Here is a 24,227-nt window from a genome sequence, read left to right on the forward strand (position 1 = left end):
TACCAGACTCCCCCAGCCGCCTGCCCCGGGATGCCCAGCCCACCCCAGAGCCATCCTGACCCACTTCAGTCTGAGCGAGGTTGTTCACCGCTCCCACCATGCTCCCCACAGCCAGGGGAAGGACTGTGCCAGTGCCAGCGTTTTTATTAAAAGCTGCTTACCTAGTTACTAACAAGAGGGCTTTGAAAGAGCGAGCTCCAGAGGTTAATTGTGGCAGTCATTAGCATGGGTTGGCAACAGGCCTGCTGCCTTGTTCCTGGAACAAAAGCCTAGGCCTTTCCTTTTTATTCCTGTCTCTTGTTTCTGCCTGTGCTAAATGACCTTCCTTTACTTCTCTTCTGTTTCAGTCCCCTCATTTGAAAGCACCTTTTTTTTTTTTTTAATTTTTTACACTTCCCTTCACTCCCATTTGACCACGTGCCTTGACAAATCGTGTCTGACTGCAGCAGCAATAGTGTGACCACGCTGTCCCTTTCCCTGCTCCCCCAAAAGCTGGCAGGGGGCTGGGGCAGGACCACTGAACTGCCTCCAGCTGCAGCCCTTTGCAGCACTTACAAACTCTTTAGCAAGGTTGAAATGTATCCCCGTGTTAACTTGCATTCAGATGCTGACGCTTGAGCTTTGTTCAATCCCAAGGGAAGCCAGCATACCCTCACATTTACTGCCTGGAGGACAAGAAGGGACAAGGGCACTTGGTTGAGGCACAGCGAGTTCGAGACATGATGAAACCTGAGATGAGACCCTGCGGAGCTGGGAGCAGTGAGCAGGGCGAATGATCAGCATCTCCAAAGTGTCCGGTCCTGAGCAGCTCATGAACTCCAGCACCAAGGAAGGCAAAACCCCCAAGAAGTTGGTGGTCGCTTTGGAAACTCTTATCCTGGTGTCCAGAGTCCCCAGGGTGGCACACACTGATCCTGGTAAATCAGAACGCCTGCCGGGCAGCACCGACCGCCAGACCTGGGCTCTGCCCTCCTTCCTTACCCACCAGCCAGGCACACATGCCTTGTCTTGAACTCTCAGCCCCATGCGAGGCTCCCCCCAGAAATGAGCTTCCCAGTAGTATGTGACACTGATCCACGAAGGAGTCCCCTTCCCCCCCACCTCCCAGATCCCCCTCCTGCCCCTTTCCCCATGGTTTATAGTGTTGCCCACAATGCAGATGGTGCTGCAGTGCTGGGGCATGGGAGGGCATCTCTCCCCACATGCCTGCCCAGCACGCTCTCCATGCTGTGGAGAAAGGGGTCTTGTAGCTCCAGTATGAGCCCCAGTGTCCAGCGGGGGCTCGGCAGGAATTCCTGCAGCCTGGCTTAAGTCTGCTTCTTTTCCCATTCCTGCACAGAAAGCAAAAGAAGTGGGGGATGAGGAGACATCGCTGGAGGAGTAAGTGCTGAGCCCTTCAAGGGCATCCCTCCCTACTCAGGGCTTTGGACCAACCCAGCATCTTCAAAACCTGGGGTCACTGCAGCCCCAGTCATCATAGAGGTGATGCTCTCTCGCCCCTGCCCACCCAGCCCTGCACCTTCCAAACGTCCCTGCAAGCCGGGCTCATGCCAGCAGTGAGTGCTGCTAAGCTGCACCAGCCTGGCCGCGGGGGATGCTGGCAGTACCCCCTGCTTTTGGGGTAGGGAGCATCCCCCATCCCCAGATTTTATGGTCAAGGAAGGGGGACAGGCTGAAGGATAAGATTTCCCATGGGGCTGGGGAGGAGAGGAGGGCTGAAGCAGGACCTTGGCCTTCCGCAGCACGTTTCCCGTGTTGGCAGGGAGGATGGAGGGACTTCTTTTCCTCAGTTCAGCTGCACAGTTAACGGGGACCAAGTGCTCAGGGGGGCTCCCGTTTGGCTTGTTTGTAGCTTCCTGTGGAAAAGGGTGAGAAAGAAGGAGGATGATGTAGGAGCAAGGACAGCCAGAAAAAGGCACAAACTGTAATGAGTTCAAAACCGATGCGGCTGAACCTGACGCTTTGCTTCCCACTTCTGTCCACAATGGGACAAAGCAGCAGGAATGTCCCCTCTTCCTCATGTTATGCTCCCCCAGCCACCCCATTGCTGGGGGAAGCCAGAGCCGTGAGAGCAAGGAAGAAGGGATACATACCCCATTCTCGGTCTTGCTGGTCACAGCCAGCCCCAGGGCCGGCCCTCCCGCCAGCGACTGCTTCAGCCGCTCCTTCACTTCGGTCAGCTTGAGCTCCAGGTCCACGCGACGCTCCTCCTTCTCCCGGCACTGCTCCTCCAGCACCGCCACCCGCTGCTCCAGGTCCTGCAGCTTCATCCCTGCTTGCACAAGCACACCCAGCTCAGCGTCTCTGCCGGGGGGGTGAGGCCACGGGGGTGGAGAAGCCACTCATCCTCCTGGATGGGGACGCTAGATGGGGCTGCCAGCCCAGCAGCGTGCAGCAGCCAGCCCAGCTCACAGCCACAATGTCATCGCCAGCCCAGCACCCCCATCCCACCCCAGCTCTGCAGCATTCCCCCTGTGCCTGAGCACCTTCGAGCATCCCCTGCTGCAGAGCTTGGATGGCACCAACAAACCTGCACTGCCCTTCATGGCTTCCCGCAGCTCTCGCTTCTCTTTCCGCAACAACACCAGCTCGCTGCGGATCGATGCTTTCTCCTTCTCCAGCTTCTCCTTCTCTGTCAGGAATCGCCTGGCGTCCTCCTCGGCCCGGTTCTTCCCGTACCTGTACTGGTTGGCATCTGCACGCACAAGGAGAGCCCAGCATGAGGGCTCTGGCCCCAGCTGCACCAATGCCACCTACAGCCCAGCTGAGCTGGTGCAGCACACCCTGTAACTATGTGCTGGAGCCAGCCAGATTCCCTGTGGCCACAGACCCCCGTGGGGATCCAGCATCCTCCCACACTGGCCAGGGTTCCTCAGGGAGGTGTGCGGCTGAGGGTCCCCACTCACTTGATGCGTGCCTCTTCACTTTGACTTGCGGGTCCACTCGCCGCGACTTCTCGCTGCAGGAGGAGGCATGGCGCTTCACCTGGGCCCCTGCCGGCCGCGCCGGCTCCTCCTCGGCCTGCGGTGGGGACGGGAGGGAGGGCTGAAACACCCCTGGGGCCATCACAGCCTGGCCAAGGCTCCCTGGAGCATCTTCCGTAGCCCAGCCACGGTGATGGGAAAGGATGAGCCTCTGAGCCACACTCACCTGGACCTTCTCGTAGGGAACGTCATCGTACACCACGCGAGAAGAGTCTGGCCGGTGGTCCTGGGAGGAGCTGGCCCACCTGTGGGAGGAAGGATGGGGTCTTCCTTTTCAGGGCATCCTTGCCATTCCCCCAGAGAGCCCCTGCATCTCAGAGGGCTGCCTGTATTGCTCTCACAGTTTCGCTCAGAACCCTACCCTACTGTGCATATGCTTTAAGTCCTTCACCAGCGTTGATGAAACACCTTCCCTTTTCCATCCTGCCCAAGGAAAACTGCCCTGCTTTGGGAACCACCAACACCCTGGGACACCATATCTCCCTGAGATCACAGCACAAACCGTGTCTCAGCCCCTGCCTTTTCTAGGGAACACATGGCCTGAGGGTTACCATCCCCAGCCCAACGCTCTGCCCCCAGCACAGCCCCTTCCCCGCACTACACAGCAGCACAGCCTTACAGGTAGGAGTGCCTGACAGCCGTCACTATGTTGGCGATGGTCTCCACATCCACATAGTCGTAGTGCAAGGCCTCTGGTGCTGTCTGAGAGCCTGTCTCCACCAAGAGGAGACCCAGCCAGCGGCCCAGGTCTTCGGAGCAGCTTGCCTGCAAAGGAGAGAGAAAGGTTTGGGGTGCATGCCCAGCTCCTGGCCTCTCACTCCTGCCTCCCGATGCAAAGCACTGCTGTGAAGAAGGGCCCTCTGACACAAAGCATGTGTGCAAGGCACAGGAGCTTCCAAGAGAAGGAACACAGGCACATGCAGGAGGTTCCCATCCCAAATCCCCAGCCCACCCCTGCAACCCGCCTGCCTCAGCCCTGCCAGTCTCCTCCCTGTGTCCAGCCTCACACCTGCATGGCTGCCTCATCTCAGCCAAGTGATGCCCTGGGCTTCCTTAGTATGCAGGGCAGGGGAAAACAAGGCACTGCTTGCATGCAAGCTGTGATCATCACAGGAGATGGTCTCCTAGCTTGGCAACCCCCTTCTCATGGACCAGCACCCCCTGTACCCCCACTGCCTGCTCACCTCCAGCGCTGCCACCTCCTGCCCATTGCGAAGGATGCGGAAAGCGAAGGGGTGTTTGGGGCCCAGCCCCGGGACCACCTCGCAGCCCCGGAGGACGATGGCGTTCACGTGGGTGCGCAGGTCAGTGCGGTCCTTGTGGAAGTAGAGGGTGTTACCCTTCAGGCGACACCAGCGCTCCTTCCAGCACTGGTTAACCAGGACGCTGAGGTGGCCTGGGGGGTCGCAGGGCCAAAGGAAAGGTCTCAGCACCTGCTCAGCCAGACCTTGGGCAGGCTTTGACGAGACAGGGCTGTTCAGAGATTACAGTGTGGCTCCCTACTTGGTTGCTCCTTCTGTGCCTCAGTTTCTCCACAGAGAGCGAGCTGGGACCCCTGGACCCAGGTGAGGTGCCAGCTCAGTGCCACACAGTCACCTGAGTCCGTTTTCCGGGAAGACATGGGCAACCCCTCGCCCCCTCCCCACACACCACAGGAGCATGCAGAGCTGGGATTGGGCATTGTTTTGTAGCCCAAGGCAGTGTCACAGCCCTCCTGCAGCTCAGGGAGCTTGCCTCCATCCCACTGCCCCCTAACCCTGCACCTGCCCCCCATACAGCCAGGCTGGGGGGAAGGATCCCAGCTCCCCACCGCTCCCAGCCCCCTGCAAGCTGAGCCCCGTCTGCCCCCGGTGAGCACGAACCGCAGCACGGGATGTCCTCCTCGGTGGAGGAGGTCTGCGTGTCCTCGGGGGAAGGCTTCTTCTTGGAGAAGCTGATGATCCTGGTGATCTTCTTCCCCGCCGCCCGGCTCATCGAGCCCTTCAGGTCAGCCAAGCCGCTCTTTTTGCCTTTCCCTGGAAATACAGGGTAGCTTTGTGCCCCTGGCGTGTGTGACAGCATCCTGCCTCAGCGGGAGAGGCTGCTTCCCAGCTGTGGTGCACACTGCTGTGGTGCACACTGCTGTGGTGCACACTGCTGGCCCCCCGGCCAGGGGGACATACCATGCTCGCCGGGCTCCCTGCGGGCCGCCGAGGAGCCGGTCTCACCCGTCGCCACGCTGTCCGAGTCCGAGGTGTGCTTCTCCTGGGACAGCCGCTGCGGGCGGAGCAGAGCAGGCACCCTGTCAGCAGCCCCCAGCAACAGCCTCTATCAGCCCTTTGCCCCTCCTGCACAGGGCTGGGATGTCCCCCGATGCCAGGGGAGCCCCGTTCGCCTTCCCCAGCAGCAGGGAGCACCATAAGCCCCGCAGAGCTGCTGTGAGGAAGGGAAGGATTCCTTGTGTGGCACCAGGAGCTCGGGGCTCCCTTGGCCTTGTGTTCCCCATGCTCAGCCCCAGCGGCCCCATGCCGCCCCTCGGCAGGGCGGTTAGAAACCATCACCTTGTCCAGGTCCATCTTGCACGGCATTGCTGGGGAGGTGGGGGCTTCCATCCCACTCGCTGCTGGACTGCTGGCTTCCTTTATCACCTGCGGAGACAGCCCCCAGTAGCCACTCAAAACAGACCTGAGCACCAAGGCTGCTTTCCCCGGCTCAGCACACTCCCACCTCGCCACCAGAGCTGGGCTGAACCACGGGGAGAGAGGTCCTGGCTGCTGCAGGATGGGACAGCGTGCCCTGCCCTGCTCAGGACACAAACCAGTTTTGCAGGTTTTGTCAGAGATTTTGGAAAACTCAGCAGTGAGGGACTCAGGTGCCAAGCCCAGTCATGCCCCCAGCACAGGACACCCCATGACCCCCCATTTTCCAGGCAGGCACAGCATGGCTTGCCCAGGTCATGTAAAATGACCCTGTCCTCCCACGTTTGGGGTAACAGCTGGGTTTGTGGTGCGCACAGAAGCTCCTTTCCCTCCCACGGCCCCCACCTCCTGCCCCTGAACAAAGGCAGGAAAGGGCTATGGGGAAGAGGAGGGGGAGAGCAAACATCCCCAGCCCGCAGGGGCTATCAGCGCCGGAGACGCCCAGGCCCTGGGAAGCAGCTGGTCACCCCCCATGGCTGATAAGAAATGGGAGCAAAGCCCCCTTCCCCTTCCAGGAGGGCAAGACCTTTCCCAGGGCAGCCCCCTCTCCACCCCAGCTCGGGAGGATGCAAAAGAGGGTCTGTGGCCCCTGGGTGATGCGAGAGCAGCCACGGTACCTTCAGCCACTCCTCAGCCTGCTCCTTGCTCTGCACGGCCAGCACCAGCGCTTCGGCTCCCGGCAGCGAGAACCGCAGCTCGTGCTTCTTGCGCCGCCCGTCCTTTGGGACGTAGATGACGTTGCAGGTGGCCAGGGGCACCTCCACGTGTGGCTGCCGGTCTTTGGAGCTTTTGTAGCACTAGAGGAAGCAAAAGGAACAGCTCAGGGCTTGGCCAACATCTGCCTGTCCCACTGCTGTGTTGGCAGAGCTGGGTCCCTCTCAGGGTCCCTTATAGGTGGCACAGATGGAGGTGGCTCAGTCTCTACAACGGCTTTCATCCCACAGGGTCCCAAAAAGAGGAGCCTTCCGTTGACTTGCAAGGGAAGTGAGGGCAGCCTCTGTATGTGCTGCAGGGCAGTGGCTGCCTTGGGGCAGAGTCTTGGCTTGGATAGTGCTATTTTCCTTCAGCTTGGACCCAGCCACCCTCATAACCCAGCAGTGGGTTTCTGGCCCCCGCCACCTCTGGGCTCACCAGCAGTTTGCTGTCCCGTATGATGGTGAGCTGCTTGGCCCACTGTCCAAAGCGCTTCTTGCGCAACAGGAAAGCGCAAATCCTGCAGTCCTTCACCAGGTTCATGGAGGCTTCCTCTGAGGGCCACTGGTGTGTCAGCTGCTGGCCCTTCCCCTCCTCCTCCTCCTCGTCATAGGACTCGTAAGAGCTGCTCATCGCATCGGAGTCATTGTCTGGAAGGAAGCAGGCGAGTCACCCCAAATGGCACGCTGGGGCCCTGCCTGCCGGCAGTGCCTGCACCCTGCCAGTGCTCCCCGTGCCCGCGGGCTCCAGCACGGAGCCGGGGCTGGGTGCTGTGGTGGATGGGCTCCGTGTCATCCCCTGCAAACAGCAGCATTTTGACCCCAGCTGTGTCCGTTTCCCTTCCAAAGCAGGCAGGATGCTTGCGGGCCAAATGCCAGTCCCAGGTGCATCTATCCAAACCTCTGAGCTGGCTAATTTCTTCGCAAGCTTCCAACGCTGAAACCCAGGATTAAACCTTCTACCCACAACAGTGGATCACGTGCTGGAGCTCTGCCCCACACCTGCCATGTGGGGCACAGAGAAGCAGGGCCCCACAGTGTCCCGGTGGTGGCAAAGGCAGCTCAAGCAGGGTGTGAGAGCTGTGTAGGCAGGGACATCCCTTCCCCATGCTGGTGACAGACACAGCACCGATTACATCCCTTCCACAGCATGAGGGCTCTGGCTCGCGTGACAAACAGCACTCCACGCTCTTTGCTTTTTTCCCAGCAGCCTGTGACACATGAGAGGTCCTCCAGCCCCAAACCCACCCTCGGGGCCCCAAGCCCTCAAGCCCCCATCTCAGGGCTGGACTTTGCCAAAGCTCTCCCCTCCCCAGCAAGGGCACCCGGATACCTACAGGAGTTTTTTTGCTCCCCATTCATCCTGGTGACGGGGTAGTTGCTGTCTGCATCCTCATAATAACCATCCTCGATGGAGTTGGGGGGGCTGGAGCTGTCTGCGGAAGAAGCAGAGGGCAGCTGGGGCTGTTATACCTGGTTTCCACCCAAGGATGCTCAGAGCAACAAGCCTGTGAGACACGGCAGAGCAGATGCCTCCCAAAACATCTCAGCATTGGTTTCCCCCCAGCTCCAACCTCTCCCCATCACCCCGTGACCAGTCAAGCTGGAGCAAACAACTCCATGTAATAACAGCGCAACGGGATGGGAAGGAAGCAGGACAGGAGCGATGCCGGCGGGAGCAGCGATGTTTCCTTCCCCAGGACGAGCCGTCCTGCCCACCGAGCGCTGCCTGCTTTGCCAGGCGGGGGATGCAGCAGGAAGCTTGTGGGGCTCCCCCACCCTCCTGACACCCCGGCACAGAGCAGAACTCACTACGGGAGGTGATGTATTCTGGGGACTTGCCAGGACCCAGGGGCAAGGCTTCCTCATAGTAATCCTCAGGCGGGGGAGTGGTGGGCAGCGGTGGAGCAGGGTCCACAGGAACCTACGGCAGAAACGTCACCAGCATTAGCCAGGCAGAGGAGAGGGCCATGTGTGCCAGCAGCTGCTGCGGTGGCAAGGGACAGGAACAGGTCCCAGCCCCAGCCACCTCCCTGGGGAGGTGCAGGGCACACCTCACACGTGGGCATTCAGGGACTTACAGGTTTTGCTGTCTGGCTCCTCGCCACCTCCAAGCCAACACCATCGCTGGTGTCCCCCTCCTCCTCCTGCATGTCCTGGAGATCCCGCAGGTCACAGTCTGCCCAGGGGTAAGTGGAGAGAGTGAAAGGAGCAGGGAACCTCAGAGCTGGCCTCCCTGCCATGTCCCTTAGGCACCCCCAAGGAAAACGCCCATGGTCCTTCACTGGGAGGGTGCTGGGAGATGGGCACTGCTGGTAAATGCAGCTGGTGTGTGGATCCCCCGTGGCCAGTCCCCAGACAGCTACAGGGCAGTGGGAGCAAACGCCTGGGGTGATGCTGCCCACCCTGGACACAAGGATACAGCTTTCACCCTCCTTGCCCTCCTTGTCAGCGGGGACCTCAGGGCCAGCACTGCACTCACCCAGCCTGACCCCCGGAACATCACTCCAGGTCACCCCCACGTACCAAACTCCTCGAAGAGAGACTCCACGAAGCTGGTGCCATTGCTCAGGGACGCTGTGTTGACGTACATGTAGTCCATGTCCTTCCCTGGGAGCGAGGGGATGCTCTTAACCCAGGGGTGAGCAGGGTGGCCAGGGCGAACACCAGCACCCCTGCTCCCCACAAACACCAACCCAAGGACACAGGCCAGTGCACCCCACCACATCATGGGGTGCTCCTCCAGAGCAGGAATGGAGGAGTCCCCAGGGATGCTGCCTCCCCCAGAGGAGGGCAGGAAAGTGGGAATGCTGTGAAGCCCCAGGTGCACATCCCTCCCGGCCTTCCCGTGGAAACCCCTGCGCTCAGCAAAATGGGCGTCAGGAAGATGAAGTGAAGTGGCCTTTCCGCAGGGAGCAGCGCCCCCGCAGCCCCAGCAGGGCTGAGCCAGCCCCACGCCTGGGGCAAGGAAAAGCTGGGAAGCAAGAGCAGGAGCAAAGTGCCCCGAGGGGGCTGAGCATGTGCTGGGCACTGAGCACAGGGCCAGCTCATCCCTGCCCTGCAGATGGTTTTCCCCAGCCTGTTGGGGTTTTGGCCTGGGGCAGTGCTGGGGACAGATACTGCCCCTGGGGACATTCACCAGCCCTGGGGACAGCCACCATGGGAGCAGGACACAGACCTGCAGGTGGCTGCAGCTTCTGAAGGATGGTGGAGACGGCCAGCTTCTTCTCCTGCGTGGTGGCGCTCAGGTACTCGTGGTCCAGCAGCTTGAGCAAGACGCTGAGCTCTGGCAGGAGCTGGTCCAGCACTGTGGGGAGCAGGAAAAAGCCCGTCAGCCAGGCTGGTGTCAGCGTGCTGGGCTTGAAACAAGGCAGAGGGGCTGGAAAGTGTGGAAGACCCCAGGATGGGCATCTTCCCCAGCCAGCTTGGCACAGCTCTGGCCGCGTTTGCTAAGTGCACACGTGCTCCTTCCATGCACAAGCTTTTCCACCTGCACGCAGACACCAGGATGCAGCCTGCTGAGCCCATGAATGGAAACACCAGCTCTGCAGGCTACTGGACAGCTATCAAAGGGTTCGGCACACAGATATTTCCACGTAGCTAAAGCTCCATCTCTGTCCACCTGACAGCGTATTGCTGCTGGTGCCCCCTCACTGTCACAGGCACTGGGTGTTAAAGGAGGGAAGGAAAGGAAACCCAAATGCCACCTCCAGAGCCACCTGGCAATGCCACCCAGGGAGATGTCCTCTCACCCCTTGCCTGCTCAGACCACCCATGACCTCCCAGGCCAGTGTCGCCTCCACAGGGTCACCATACACCTCTTCACTCTCCTCTGCCATGCTGTCACTCTTCCCCTGTGTCACCCCAGCTCATCCACACCGCTCCAAGGCCACTTTGCTCTTCCCTCCAGGCATGCAGCCACTGCCCCAGGGCACAGTCCTTCCACCCCCACAAGCTGTGGCCCAGAGCACAGAGCAAGTTCCCCAGGACCGGTGCTGCCCAAAGCAGGGACAGTGCAGTAAAACCTACTGCTGTTCCAAAGCTTTTCGGCTAGCAGGGAACCCAGCATGAGCGGGTCAATGCAGATCAGTACCCAGCCAAGACGAGCCCTCGGGCAAGGAGACAGAGTGCCCGACCCCACATCGTGCCCGGCCCCACATCGCCGCCTCCCCAGGACACAGAGCAGGATGCAGCTCACAAGCCTCTTCCTGCCCCCCCGGGTGATGGGCTTCTATCTCTGCAGACCTTCTGCTTCCTCCTCCCTCCCCAGCGCCAAGCTAAACAGCAGCCTCAGCCCTTTCGGCAAGGGTGGCTTTGCCAGCACCCATCTCCTGTGGACAGGCCAAACCAGAACAGGTACCCTCCAGGCAGGGAGATAAGCCTCAGCACAGCTCCAGGAGAAGCAAGCGAGCCTGGGGAGCTGACAGCATCCCCCAGCGCATGGGGAACGAGAGCTCCCTCCATGCAAGAGCCTCAGGCACGTGGTGAGCAAGGGTGAGCACTCAGCTCCCACAGCTCGCTCCTTGCCCTTCTGCAGAGGCAGGAAGGGAGGGAAGGGGGACAGAACCTCTGTGGGGTGTTTGCAGAGCGCTGCATGGGCAGGATGGGAGCAGGCTCCTGCTCAGCAATGCCATGGTGGTTCCCAGGTGAGACGTGCTCCCCTGCAGGGCTTCTTGGGGCAGGGGACTAGCAAGGAAGCAGCTGGAACAAAAGCAAAATGTCTCCGTGTCCACCCAGAACCTGCAAGCGTTGGGGGAGACACCCATCTCCCGTCTGCCCCAGCTCAGCAGGCTCTCAGCTGGCCATGAGCTCCCATGGAGGAGATGGGACCACAAACACACCTACATCAGCTTCCCACAGGCACTGAAACCCAGGCCATGGTGCTCACCAGGATCCCCATCCCCTGCCCTGCGTAGGACATCTCCCATCACAGCCACCAGCTCCCGTGTCAAGGCGTCGGACCAGCTGAGGGTGAAAGCGCAAGCGGGTTTCTATTAATAGCGGCAAAGCAGGCAGCGTGCATGGCAAGGGGGGCGAGGAGACCCCCCTGCACAGGAGAAGTGATAGTAGCCGATAAGCGAGGGTTGTTGCTCGGCTTGGCAGGCGAGTGAGCTCATCAGCAACACCCCGAGCGCCAGATCTGAGCCGGGGCGCACAGAGCACGGCGTGGGGCCAGCACTGAAGGCGCCTTTGTTTCCCCCCAGCTGAGCTGTCCCCTTCGTCTCCCTTGTTAAACATCCTCCGAAATACAAGGGGGGGTGGTCAAAGAGGCCTGTGATGCCAGGAGGGCACATGGCCCGCTGAGTGGAGCCTCTGCCCAGGGGAGCGGATGAAGGGAAGGAATTAATTTCCTACACTCGTTAGGCTGCCAGCCTAAACCAGGTCAATGGGGTGGCTGCAGGAAGCAAGGGGAGATTGCTCCAGGGTTGCTGCTCAGTACCAAAGTGACCGACCCAAGGTCACCAGGTGAGCAAGGACCAGCGCGTTACCTCTGCAATAGCCAGCAGGAGCAAGCACAGACCCCGCACCAGCGAGCGCAGACCCCGCACCAGCGAGCGCACCCCTGCCCCTGGGGCTCTGGCCAACAGTATGAAAGGAGGCGGCAGCAGGACATCAAAGGGCTCCTGGGGGGAAGGCAACACAACATCAGAGCAGCCACAGGCGCCGAGCAGGTGACGTGGATGAAAAGGGACCCTGTGTCCCCCACCCACTTGCTCACAGGACACCTCTGGCCTCTGGTGCTGACAAATGTCTCCCGCCCGCTGCTTCTGCGGGAGCTTCTCTTGCAACCAAAGTCGTGTGGGATGGCACCGCCTTGCTGGGCTCAGGCTTTGGACACGGACATCCCAGGACAGGGAGCAACACCAGCCTCTCCTCCCAGAAACTCACTCCTCTCCATGCTCGCAGCCTGTCCCACTGCTGTGGCAGGACGGGGAGATGTCAGTGAGGTCTCTGAGCCTGCAAAAGCCCAGAGCCATGGCAGCAGACGGCTTTGGCATTAGCTAATTTGGGTTGGATGGGCTGCGGGGACCCAGGGCAGATCTGCTGGGACAGGGTGAGCCAGGGGACCAGCACCAGGACACTGCTGCTGGCCAGGACAACGGGGCAGTATTTCACCTGCTGCTAAAGCCTGTCCTAGAAGCAGCACCAAACACAATGCGGGCAGGGGAGCACCCCAGCACCTCTCTGCACTCTGCACCCAGGGCAGCTCCATTTTTAGACCCCACGAGCACTCCCCCGCTCAGGGACCAGCTTCCACAGTGTGCAGATAAGGGTCTAGGCACAGTCCGCAGCTGCAGAGCCCATCTCCCCCTCCTTGGCCCCTGCTCCAGCACAAGAGCAAAAAATCAGATCTTGTTCCAGCAACCTGCAGAGATGAGGAAGAGGAGGATGAGGAAGAGGCTCTGGCCAAGCCAAAGCAGGAGTTGTCCGGTGTACAGACCCAGCTTTTGCAGGGGGAGAGATAAAACAATGCCTGTGGAGTTGTCACCCCAAGCAAAGCTGGTCTGCAGCCTGAAAATAGAGTCCCAGGGAGGGGAGATGCTGTTTCACAGCGCAGTAACGCTGCAGTGCGAGATGCACAGGGACCCTCGTCCTGCAGCCATGGGTGTCCCGTCCTCTGCCTGCCCTGGCCACGCTTCCTCCCGCGCCAGGTGAAGGATGGGGGCGAGGGGGACCGGGGGGAAATCGGATGCTGGGAGTGACGGCCATTGTTTGTAGCTAAAATAAAAACCAAGCAAAAATAAACCTTTCCTGTTGGCATGGGCAGGGCCCTGGGACACCCTGCCTGCCTGCACAGGGCTGCTTAGAACTGCCATTGGCAGTAAACAAACGTTTATAGCTCCTGAGATGCCTTAAATAGGCGGGGTGTGGGCCAGAGAAGGCACAGCCAGGGGCCACCCCAGCACCCAGTGACAGTGACAGAGATGTCCCATCTCCAGGAGGAGCCCTACAGGGAGGTCACCCACCCACCCTGTGGGACAAACAGACCCAGCGCTGCTGGAGGAGTCACTTGCAGGAGATAAATCGCTTTGCCCTCTCCACAGCCTGATGGGAGCACGAGACACCCGGGCACTGGCACGTGTCCCCATCCCTTACTGCACTGGCACGTGTCCCCATCCCTTACTGCACCGGCACGTGTCCCCATCCCTTACTGCACCAGCATGTGTCCCCATCCCTCACTGCCTGTCCCCAGCTCCTCCTGCCCCAGTGCGGGCTGTGGGCATCACCGCAGGGGCAATGTGCTGACAGCCCCCTCCAGCCCCAGCACGCTGCTTCTCTCCCCAGCAGGACCAGCTTTCCCCCACTCCTTTTCCCCTTCCTTGAGGAAGACCACGGCCTCCCAAGCTGTTTGCTGAGCTCCTGGGGCAGTTCCTGTTCCCGTTCCCATTCCCATGGAGGTTCCTTTCCGATCAGGAGGAGGCAGCTGCGCAGCCAGCGAGGAAGTGCCTTGGCGGGGGAGGCACAGCGCTCCCAGAATTGTTCCTTTGTGCAGAAGACAGGAGGACAAACTGCTGCCTGCCTGCACCCTGCCTGCGGCCACCGCTCCTCCGGTGCAGGCAGGAGAAGGGCAGCGCTCAGCCCTGGGCGAGCAGGGCTTCCCAGCCAGCCATCCCCCAGCTGGGTGTGGGGCAAACTGGGATGACTGGGATGGGCTGGTGGGGCCAGGGACACCAGCCTGGAAAGTACCTCCTCCTCCCAGCATGGAGCAACTAAATTGGAGTGCTCCAGCCTGGGGGGTTTTAGAGAAAAGCCAGCCATTAATGACCACACTTGAGCTCTGGCAACATCCCATAACAGTGGAAGATTTGCTCAGGGGCCACTTGATGCACATGAATCATCTCCTCCCTGGAAACAAGGGCCCCTTGAGTGGGGCAGATGAGGGAAGCCTCTGGGACTCAGCATCCAACATCAGCAGAAGCCCAAGCGCTTGGGGCTGGCTCCAGCTTGGCCAGGAGCCCCCACCCTCCCCAGCTCTCCAACTGCCCCCGCTGGTGCCTCTTCCCACCATCACTGTGATTAACCCCCTTGCCACTAGCCCCAGGACCCCAGCAGCCATCCTTGCTCCCCCAGCAGCTCCCAGCTTGGGCACCACAGCATCTCTGGGCATTGTGGAGCACAGGATGAGCTCAAACCTTTTGATCTGTCCCCCAGACTCTTGGCATCTCCCTGCCACCTCCCCACGGCACACCCTGCACCCAGGCAGGGACACGTATCTCCTGGGCATGTCATCATCATGACCTTACAGTAACTAATATCCATAGCCGATAAGCTTGGAAAATCAGTCCCGGGTGAAGAACATGAAACCTGCATACTCAAGGGGGCAGAAGGTCCCCCCACCAGCTCTCCCTCCCAGTGCAGTCACCCACGGGCTTCTCTCCTTACATGAAGGAGCCCGCAGGGTTCACAGGGTCCACCCATCCCATTCCAGCCCTGGGAGAGGGGGAGATGTGCAATCAGAAAGGTTACGGAGTAAGAAGCCTGCCCTGGCTGCGCCTCCCTCATCTTTAGCCTCTCTGCTCCTCAAGCACACCCCAACGCCGACAGCAGCCGGGGGGATCGCTTCCCAGCACGACCCCAGCGGCACGGCCAGCTCCGCTGCTTTCAGCAGCACTGGCGTGACGGGTCCTGCGTCTGGCCCAGCGCCTCTGCCAGCAGCAGCTCATCTCTCCGGTATAAATAGCTCTGCAGAAAGCCTTATCGCATGGCCTGGCTCCCAGCTGCCCTCCCACCCCAGCAGAGACCGGCCAAGCAGAGAGTCCAACCCGGGGCACTGTGGCAGAGCCACTCTCAGCCCCACTGTCCCCAATCCCTTCTGCTTCATCCCAGCCCTCTGCACTAGAGCAGTTTCTCAGGACCCTTGGCAGGCCCCATCATACAGAGAAGAGCAAGTGGAGCAGCAGCACAAACCCTGGGGATGGTGCTGTGCCCGGTGTACCCAGCCAGCACCAAGAGTGAGAGCACGAGGGAATTGGCTGCAGGAGCAAGACCCCAAACGCCCCTGTCTCCATGCACTCTTTTCTGGAGGACTGACAGCTTCACATCCTCACCACAGTCTTACTCGTGGAAACAGGAGTCCTGAATAGAGAGAAGTGTAATTAAGGCCGACAGAGCTCGTGCAGGGCAGAGATTATCACCCACACTCACATCCCTGCCAGCTCACACACTGCAGAAACCAGCACTCACTGGGGATAAGGGATAAAGGAGAAACTGGAGAACCAGGGGTCCTAGTGGTTCCCTTGACACCCAGCCCTGTGCTGGCAGCACCCCCCTTGCAGCATGAACCAGAGCTGGGGTTCGATCCCAGCTGGGTCGAGGCTCTCCTGGCAATGCCCATGCTCAGGGCACGGCTGCAGGTGGGAAATCTCCCCCTCAGTGGCTGCGACAGCCCACCCAGAACTGGAGCCTTCACCCAGGGCTGCAGCCCCCTCACCTGCCTGCACCGCTGGGCACCACAATCCCCTTGGGTTCATGGAGTGGTGTCACCTCCCCAGGGAGCCACCCACAGAGCCACGGGGCATCAGAGGGGCCAAGGGTCTGCTGGAAGAAATGCCCAGGGCAGCTGTTGTTGGGCTGCAGAGTATGTTCTTCCTCCAGTAGCTTGTATGGAAACAGAGCAGCTTCAGAAGTGGTGCAGGTAATAATTAACAGGCTGATTGAATCACCCACAAACATCTCCTGTGACCCAGGCAGATAAGGACCCTCCGGTGCCCCATGCTGCAGCCCCAGTCCTTCTCCAGGGGCTGCTGGGGCTGTTGAGTCCTCCATGAATGGATTTAGCAGCCCTCTATCTGGCTCCAGGAGAGAACTGCGGTCATTCGCTTTAGCTCACCGAAAGCAAACTTTATCCCTCTAACCCAAAGAGGCTGCAGCTGCCCCCAACCCTGAGAAGGACACAGAGGTTTCAGGATCACCCTCTCTTACTGTTGAGTAGAGCAAGAAGTTGAGCAAATAAAAGCAGACAGGTGAGATATCACTGAGTGACCCTGGTCATGTCCCCAGCCTCCTCCCTCTGCCCCAGACCCCTGAATCCCGGGGGGGTCCCAACCCCAAGTACAAGTTGTTTTCAGCCACAGCTCAGCCCAATCAACACAATTAACTCTGCAAATACGCATGGACCAGATTCAGCGCTTCCAGGCTCTGTTTCAGAACCCGTTGCCAGTCCCAGCGGGTGCACAGCAGGATGCTCTGCCGGGCCAGCCTGGGAGCAGGGCTTGGAGGCTGCTGGCTGGAGAACACGTTTAGATAATGAATGAAAAAGAGAGGTTTAAGATGCCCTTTAAAGGAATAGTCAGGCAGGGACGAGACCAGCTGAGTAATGTATAAAAACCAAGCTTCAGGCGGAGGGGGGATGTTAGGATTAGTTAGAACCCAGAATAAACTGTGTTTTCTCCAACCAAAATTTTGGTGTCGGCCTTTTCCAAACAAACTCCACAGTGCAGGGAGCAGCAGGTTGGCCTTGGTTTCCCCTCCGACACCGGCAGAGGCCCCAGGGCCAGTGCCACAACTGCTTGCTCACCCCTGCAATGGGGAAGCCCCCCCAATCACACCTTTTTGCCTGCAGCTGGAGCTGGCTCAGAGCTGGGGGGACCTGCAGCTCTCCCCACTCTGTAGCTCTCCATCTCCACCAAACCTCCACCTCCAGGACAGCAGCAATCACAGCTAACTGCAGGAACCGTGGTTGGAAACCCGCTGACTCAAGCACCCTGGTGCTGATGGTGGTTGTCCCATGGACATGTCCCTCCAACCACCATGCACCCGGGCAGGCACAGCCGTATCACCACCCAGGGCTGTGTGGGTGCTCCACCCCCAAATCTCCAGGCACCCCAGTCCCACTGATGGGGGTGGAAAGCTCTCTGCATCCTACAGGGCTGTCCCATGTCCCATGTGTCGCCTTGCCCTGAAGCCAAGGTCCAAAACTTCTTGTGTGCAGGACCTGACCTACGGGAGCGAGATGGGGGGGGCTGGCAGGGCTGACACGTGTTTCTGGGAGGAAGGCTCACCCGAGGCGGTTTCGCCTGGACCCTCAGAGGCAGAGGAGGGTGAAGGACCCTTGGCTGGCAGGGTGCGGGTGGGAGGGCGCAGGTTTTGCAGGAAGGAGCTGGCAGATTAGCGGGCAGCCAGCTCTGCTTTCCCAAACACCTTCAGCCTCATTGCACAATGCGGACCCCTCTTTTCAGAGGAGAAACCACAGACCCCCTGTGGGGGAAATATCCCCGTGGAGTCCGGGGAGGGAGACAAGCACCCAGCACCCAACCTTCTGTGTTAGCATCCCTGCCCTCACCCCAGCGATGCCCTGGAGCTCGGCAGCTGGGCCGGGCACCATTTCCCTCTGCCCGGTGTGGGGATCAGGACCCTCTCAGTGGCCACCCCAGCCCTGTCCCTTCAGGAAAGCGATGTTCGCGGGCTGGCGCAGTCAGGGCACGGCAGAGGGTCTCTGTGTTTGGGGGCCAGGGCTGTGCTGCCCTGGAGGGCTCTCAGAGGGCAGGATAAGTGTATTTTCTCATCTGAGAACAGCCCTTCCGTTTCCTTCCCTTGCCCAGCTCTGCCGGGAGCATCAGGTGCAGCGGCAAGGCCACCGGCCCAGAGCGTTTCCTACCCGCTTAACCCCTGCGGGGCAGGGCTGGAGAGCCAGGAAAGCCGGTTTATCCCAATGGGAAAGCTGACAAACTTGAGCACAGGGGAAGGTGAGGCTGCTCTGGTTATTGCTGATGGCTCTGCCGGTGCTGGGATGGGTTCACCGTATCTGCTTTTAACTCCAGGACACAAAAGCCAGTTATCAAACCTGTTCCTGTGTAACTTCTATTCCTGGCTCTGTCCTTTACAACCTCGGTTTCCCAAAGCATAAGGTGACACTGGGACCGCATGAAAATGGGAGGCTGAGCCCATGGGACAAGAAGCCAAAAAGGGGCTGTTGCCCCATCAACAAGCTGGGTGGGCTTTATGTTCAAAAAAACCCCAGAGGAGAGCCAAAGCCACTCTTCAAGAGGCTCCTTATACATCTGCTAATTGCCAGTGATCAGAACACGCCAGCATCTCCCAGAGCTCCCTCCTATCACTTCCAGGATCGCATACACATTAAACCCACTTCAAAAAAAAAAAGTAGTATTTTGAGCATGGAAATCCCTTGCAGCAAAGATCTGTTTTCGTTCCAAACTGTTACGAAATGTCAGTGTTTTCCCCGGCCTGCCAAAGAGCTTGCCTTTGATGTGATGGGAGGCATATCAGGAGCAAAGAGGGAAGGGGCTGCAGCAGCCGTGCCATGGAGGGAGCCTGGAGAGGGAGGGCAAACACAGTTATTTTCATCCTTCCCCACTGCAGAGGCTACAGATCATCAGTGCAGTGTCTGCAGAAGGACCTGAGCTCCCTGAGTGCCCCGCAGGGTGACAAAAGGCTGTTGGTGGCTGCACAGGTGCTGTCCCCGTGGGTGGCAGGACCCACTCCATTCATCCCATGGATGCCTTGGCAAGAGGTGCCAGGCCAGGTGTGTTTGCACAGAGTCGGGCCTGGGGGAGACAATGCAGAGCTCCTTGGGAGGTTTCCAACCAAACTGTCCTGCTGCTGCCCTGGAAGAGTGACATTTAATGGGTATTCTGGAAGACTGACATTTAATGGGTATTCTGCAGGGCTGGCAGTCGTGCCATTAATTTTAAGGTTCCTTATATGCAGGAAGAGATATGGGTTTCTCAGGACAGAGCTTCAGCTGTGCCAGACTGGGCAGTAGCTCGTGTAGGGAAGGGTTAAGGGGTTAGGACATTAGTCTGGGATGCCAGAAACCACTTCAAGCCTTCACTCTGCTAAATCGTTATCTCCTGTCCCCAGCAAGTTATTTGGCTATTGAACAACAGGCAAATCTTGGGTCAGGCCCAGTTTTCACTCCCTGTCCTCCTCTGAAAAGCTTTCCCACTGTTTGGGATGAGACAGCTTCTTCAAAATCTTTAAACAAAGTTTTCCTGGGCTGGAATAAGCACCACCCGCTGGCTTCGGGCGAGAGGATTTCAGGCCGGTCGGCGCTCAGTGCCGCTCCAGAGCACAGAGTGCGTCAGCCTCACCGCCCGGCACGTTTGCACCGGAAAACAGCATTTCCAGGTCAAGAGCAAAGGCGGGAAAGAGGCAGATTTTCCAGACAGTCCAGGCAGATAGGACAGTCCCCAGAGTCCCTGGCTGGAGGACACTACCCCGCAGCGGCCGGTGAGGCCACCAGCCCGCTCCCTCCCCTCTCCAGCAGCGCCTGCTGCGTCAGGCACCTGTGATGTGCAGGGCAGGTCTGTGTCCCCCTGGAGCAGCCAGGCTGGTTTCAACACAGATCTAGTACCTACAGCAAGACCTGTTTCCCTCAGTTAAGGGCAGTGTCGCACATGGAAGGGTATTGGAAAATACAGGGGAAAAATAACTCCGGTGCCTCCTACATTGCTCTGCATCAGCATCCGCATGGGGGACTGCACAGGGTGGGCTCAGCCCCTTCCCCACATGGGCCCTGGCCATAAACAGGCGGTGGCCCCGGGGCAGCTGAGTTTCCAGCGGAAGGAATGGCTGCAATGCGGGGGAGAGCTCGGCGCTCGCCTGGCGCGCTAACAGCTGCCCGATCTGTGTCTGTCACCCAGCCCGTGTCCCCTTCCACCGGGCGGGATTCTTGCTGCCCGCTTGCAGGCGGCAGGTCAGGAATGATCCGGGCTCCCTCCCACCAATCCCATTCCTGTGGGCAAGCTGGAGCCAAGTTTATCCCTGACACATCTCTGTCGGCTTTGCTGGATTTAGACCCCAGATAAGTTTGGGGCAGGACCTAAATTCTGGTGGCACAAAAGGTCACGGAAGAGTCACTAATGAGGAGAAGCCACGTGCAAGCACAGCCCTGCTAGAGCAAAGGCTCATGGCACAGGTCACACACATGCACTTCTCCATCTGCACAACCTGAAACAACTCTGCAAACAGCCCACAGCACCAATTCTCCCAGTTAGCTGCTGGTGTAGAGTTGAGCCCCGCACCGGCTGCTGCCCAGCCTGCTGAGAAAGGCAGCACACTCTGCTGAAGCATGGAAAGCAATGGAGAAGCTGGTGTATAATAAAGCAAGAGCAAGTCAGGGTCCGAGCGGAGCTCCAGGTGAAATGGGGGTTGCCAGAGAGCAGGCAGGGGGACAGAGCTCCTGCCCCCCACTGGACCCAGCACCCCCTGCACTAGCGAAAGGAGCCCAGTGACACCCCCGCACCTCCCCTCCCTGAGCCACAGCCCCCAGAGGGATCGGACAGCACGGGGTGATGAGCAGGAGGGTCTGGAGGAGGTTTACATTAGCACAGAGCCATCCAGGTGCCAAAAGCAATTCATTACAAGCACTCAAAGCAAAGCAGGCAGGCACTGCTGCCACTACCATAGAAGGCACCAGTGAGGGGGATAAAACAGCAGAGCTGCTCCCCCCTGGCAGGGCCAACCTACGGAGCAGTAGCACTGTGCCTGAGCCCGTCTCCATGATGCTCCAGGATGGTTTCCACAGCATGGCAGGCACTCCCTGCCCTTCCCTGAAGTGAGGTCCTGGGTTTGATTTTTGGGGTGGGCTGGGATGCAAACAAGCAGCACCCAGAGCAGCAGCAGCACCCTCCTTTAGAGCCAGAAAAGCCACCCTGTCCAGCTGGCAGGGCGAGCTGCAGCCATGGGGGAAGGCTGTCCCTGTCACCATCCTGGTCCCCTCCTGGGCTGCTGGGCACTGACACCGCTCTCCAAGCACCGACACCACGAGCTGCAGCTCAAGAGCAGAACTCCTCATATTGCATTTCCATGCCGGAAACACAACCCCATCCTTTTACATCAGGAAAGGGAACTCTTGACCCTTGGGTCTTTCGGGTGCTGACCCAGAGCTGCAGACACAGCACTGCCTGAACCCCTGGGACTTCAGCACAGTCCCAGCCCACAGAGCCAGGGCGATGCCTCTGGCTCCCCTGTTATCATTTTTGGCTGGTGCTTTTGTAGCACCTCCAAGGACCGGTCAAGGGCCAGGACCCTGGTGCTACACCATGTCACCACCTGCTCCTCCTCTGCAGCCCCAGACCACTGTTGAGCAGCAGCAAGCAACAATCCCAACAAAAGCCTCCCTCTACTCCCCTCAGCCCCAGCAGAAAGCCAGGACCTTCTCTACAAAGTTGGCCCAAAGCCCTGGTAGGTTTATTCATATCCCAGATCAAAGCCTAACAGCTACGTGAGCCTGATGCCACAGGCTGCAGGCGGGAACCACACATGTGGGAATGCAGCCGCTTCTCAGCAGGGTGGGGATCAGGCCCTCTATGGGTTTATGAGACCACCAGCATCTTCCTCAGCTAGGGAAACTCTGGATCTGATCAGCTCCATCTGGAAACACCAGTCACCTCCCTTTCTACGACCATAATTTCCTCTAACAAGTGCTTACACCCCACAGGCTTGCTTACAAGCTTGCCGGCTTTTCACCCATCTGACCAGCAAAAGGAAACTGGTACCAGTTTGTGTCCCAGCTGGCCCTTCCGCTGGGCTGGTGGGTGGCGAAGGCACCCTGGAGGGAGGGTCCCACATCGATCCGGTGAGCTGCACCCGGTCGGTTGGGAAGGGATGGGAAGGGATGAGCACCGGGACCCTCCTCTCCCCGCCGTGCCGCCCGGTCCCGTCCCGGCCGCTCTTACCGCTCAGACGGTCCATGGTCCCGGAGCCGCGGGCAGCACCGGCCGCCCCGGGAGGCGCGGGCGGGCGAGTGGCACCGGTAGCAGCCGCCCGGCGGGGCCGGGTCTCGGCTGCGGGGCGGCCAATCGCTTCGTCCGCCCCTCCCTCGGTGCACGGCAGCGCCGAGCACCGGCCCGGCCCGGCACGGCACCGGCAGCGCTGCTGGAGGTGTGTGTCCGACCCGGCGGGCGGGCGGGGGTCTGTCCCCATCGCTGCCGGGGCAGCGCGCACCTCCCTCCAACCCCCTTGCACGGCTGAGGGTGTCCCGGAGTTCCGTCCCCAATCCGTGTATCACCCCCCCGATGCTGCTCTACACCGGCTGTGTATCTCCCGCAGGTGATACCACCCTGGGGAGGCCTCACAGCATGCACTGAGCACCCCCAGCAGTGGCAGCACCCCAAAGCCCTCCATGGAGGGTGGGGGTCTGGAGCAGGCCACTTCCACCTGCCCACTCCCTGCCGGGGGGGGTTGTTGGTTTGGGCAAAGATCCAGAACGAAGACCCCACACCCAAAGGCACATCCACTGAGCAAGCACAGTGCCCCCATACCCGCTCACTCTCTGCTTCACCTGTGCTGCCTCCTGCTCCCCTCCCACCCCAAAAACCGCCTTCATATCTGCTCCTTCTTGGTGTCCCTCATGTGCCCAGCCTCTCCCTGGCCATAGTGCTCATGCCATCCATCACCACCGTCCTTCTCCAACAAGGACCTCAGGGGAGGCCTGGGTTTGGGAGACTTGTGGGGTGCACGAGGGAGCGTCCTACACGTGGAGAATGTGTGCTGGAGAGGCTTCCTTAGCTCTGAGAGGCAGCAATGAGCCCTGCCTCAGCTTCCCCATCTTTGCCATGCAGGCAGTTGCTAAGATCAGTTAGTTACTGTCCATAAAATGCTTTGAAAATGAAAAGCTCCACACTGTTGTATTATTATTACTAATAATATCCTCCAGGCTTTATCGCTGAAACTGCTGCTGGAGATAGGAGTTTCTTAGAGCTCCAAACGGCTGAGCTTCATTCAAGAAGCTGTGGTTTACATGGATGAGATCATCATAAATACAATCAGTTCATTTACTGCAGCACTAAAATAGACAGTGCAATATTGCCATGTCCGCCTCGGGCCCCAGCCCCTTCCACACCACCATAAAGCTCCCAGAGCTGGGGCTGCTGCTGATGGGCGATCTCTTGCCCTGAGCACCCTGGCGAACCCCTGCAATGGGACCCACGTGTCTCCCCTGCTTCACACAGGACCCTAGTGACGGCTCTTTTGGGCAACACGCTGGGTGCTGATGACGCTGATGGCAGGGGGGGCATTCAGTCCAGCTGCTGGGGGATACCAGCACAGGAGGGTTTCAAAGGGGACCAGAACAGCCAGAAGCAGAGCTGGCCTGTGGCACAGTGAAGGTGAGACCCTCGCTGTCCCCTCGGACGTGCGCTGCCCACCCAGCTCTTGTTCCCCGCAGCTTGCTGGTGTTTTTGGGACTGCTCAGTCCTGCGGTATGCCTGAAAATTGTGCCACACAAACGGGAAACTAGAGCACCACAGGTGAGACCAGGAAAGAAGTTTGTGTGGAAATAACCCTATTAATTAAAAAAAAAAAAACAAACAAAAAAACCCAAAAAACCAAAAACCAAAAACAAAACAAAAAACCACCAACCAACCAACCAAAAACAACCAAAAAAACCCTCCAACCAAACAACCCAATAGTTTGCAGTGGCGTGAATGCTGAATGGCTCTGGTAATGGCCTTAATTCCTGAAGGTTGCAGAGGGGTTTATCTGGGGCACAGACATCAGTGCCAGAGTAATTCAGGAAAAACCCCCATGAAAAGGTCCAGCAGTCAGTGGGATGGGCACCCCCTGCTCTGGCCTCGCCCGCAGCTCCCCCCACTGCTCCCCCGGCACTGGGACCCTGGAGCTCTGCTGGGGCCCCAAGGGTGGTGGCCCCAGGTCGGGTGACATCTCAGCTTGTCCACTCTCAGGGCTTGCTGGCCCTGGACAAACCTGAAGAGCAGCGAGAAACTGCACAAGGGAGGAGGCGGCTTTGGCTGTTTAAAGAAGGGCTTGGTTTTGGGACAAACTGGAAAGCCATTGTTCCGGCACTTTGGGAGGAGAAACTGGCTCTGTGGCAATACCGGGTTTGCTGGGCAAGCCAGCAGCTCAGGATGCACTAGGGCTTGCACCTTGACCTGTGGGGCTGCACCCTG

General features: G+C 59.4%; 1 protein-coding gene across 3 annotated transcripts; it reads right to left on the bottom strand.

The window, feature by feature from the left end:
- Window positions 1-126: 126 nt before the first annotated feature.
- On the bottom strand, window positions 127-22,076 carry AFAP1L1 (actin filament associated protein 1 like 1). 3 transcript variants are annotated; one of them, XM_065848711.2, is made up of 19 exons: window positions 21,996-22,076; window positions 9,533-9,661; window positions 8,881-8,964; window positions 8,436-8,533; window positions 8,167-8,278; window positions 7,692-7,790; window positions 6,794-7,005; window positions 6,280-6,459; window positions 5,525-5,611; window positions 5,147-5,240; window positions 4,847-4,999; window positions 4,169-4,380; window positions 3,604-3,749; window positions 3,151-3,229; window positions 2,907-3,021; window positions 2,531-2,695; window positions 2,094-2,272; window positions 1,728-1,856; window positions 127-1,331 (listed from the first exon to the last, which is right to left on the bottom strand). In XM_065848711.2, exons 1-19 carry the CDS (start codon window positions 22,009-22,011, stop codon window positions 1,308-1,310), a joined length of 2,313 nt encoding a protein of 770 aa, XP_065704783.1. In that variant the 5' UTR covers window positions 22,012-22,076; the 3' UTR covers window positions 127-1,307. The 3 variants fall into 3 exon arrangements, with proteins under 3 accessions (XP_065704783.1, XP_071670712.1, XP_071670711.1); XM_071814611.1 differs by lacking the exon at window positions 21,996-22,076 and adding an exon at window positions 11,243-11,297 and having other exon boundaries at window positions 8,170-8,278; XM_071814610.1 differs by lacking the exon at window positions 21,996-22,076 and adding an exon at window positions 11,243-11,297.
- Window positions 22,077-24,227: the final 2,151 nt, after the last annotated feature.

The sequence above is a fragment of the Patagioenas fasciata genome, chromosome 14, assembly GCF_037038585.1.
Source record: "Patagioenas fasciata isolate bPatFas1 chromosome 14, bPatFas1.hap1, whole genome shotgun sequence".
Lineage (NCBI taxonomy): Eukaryota > Metazoa > Chordata > Aves > Columbiformes > Columbidae > Patagioenas > Patagioenas fasciata.

Excerpts from the sequence above, each read along its gene's own strand:
- AFAP1L1 (XM_071814610.1), bottom strand. The coding sequence starts at position 11,282 with ATGGGAGATGTCCTACGCAGGGCAGGGGATGGGGATCCTG. Across the intron at positions 5,612-6,279 it reads AGGCTGAGGAGTGGCTGAAG|GTGATAAAGGAAGCCAGCAG; the intron begins GTACCGTGGCTG and ends CTGTCTCCGCAG. Across the intron at positions 3,230-3,603 it reads GCTGTCAGGCACTCCTACCT|GTGGGCCAGCTCCTCCCAGG; the intron begins GTAAGGCTGTGC and ends TTCCTCCCACAG.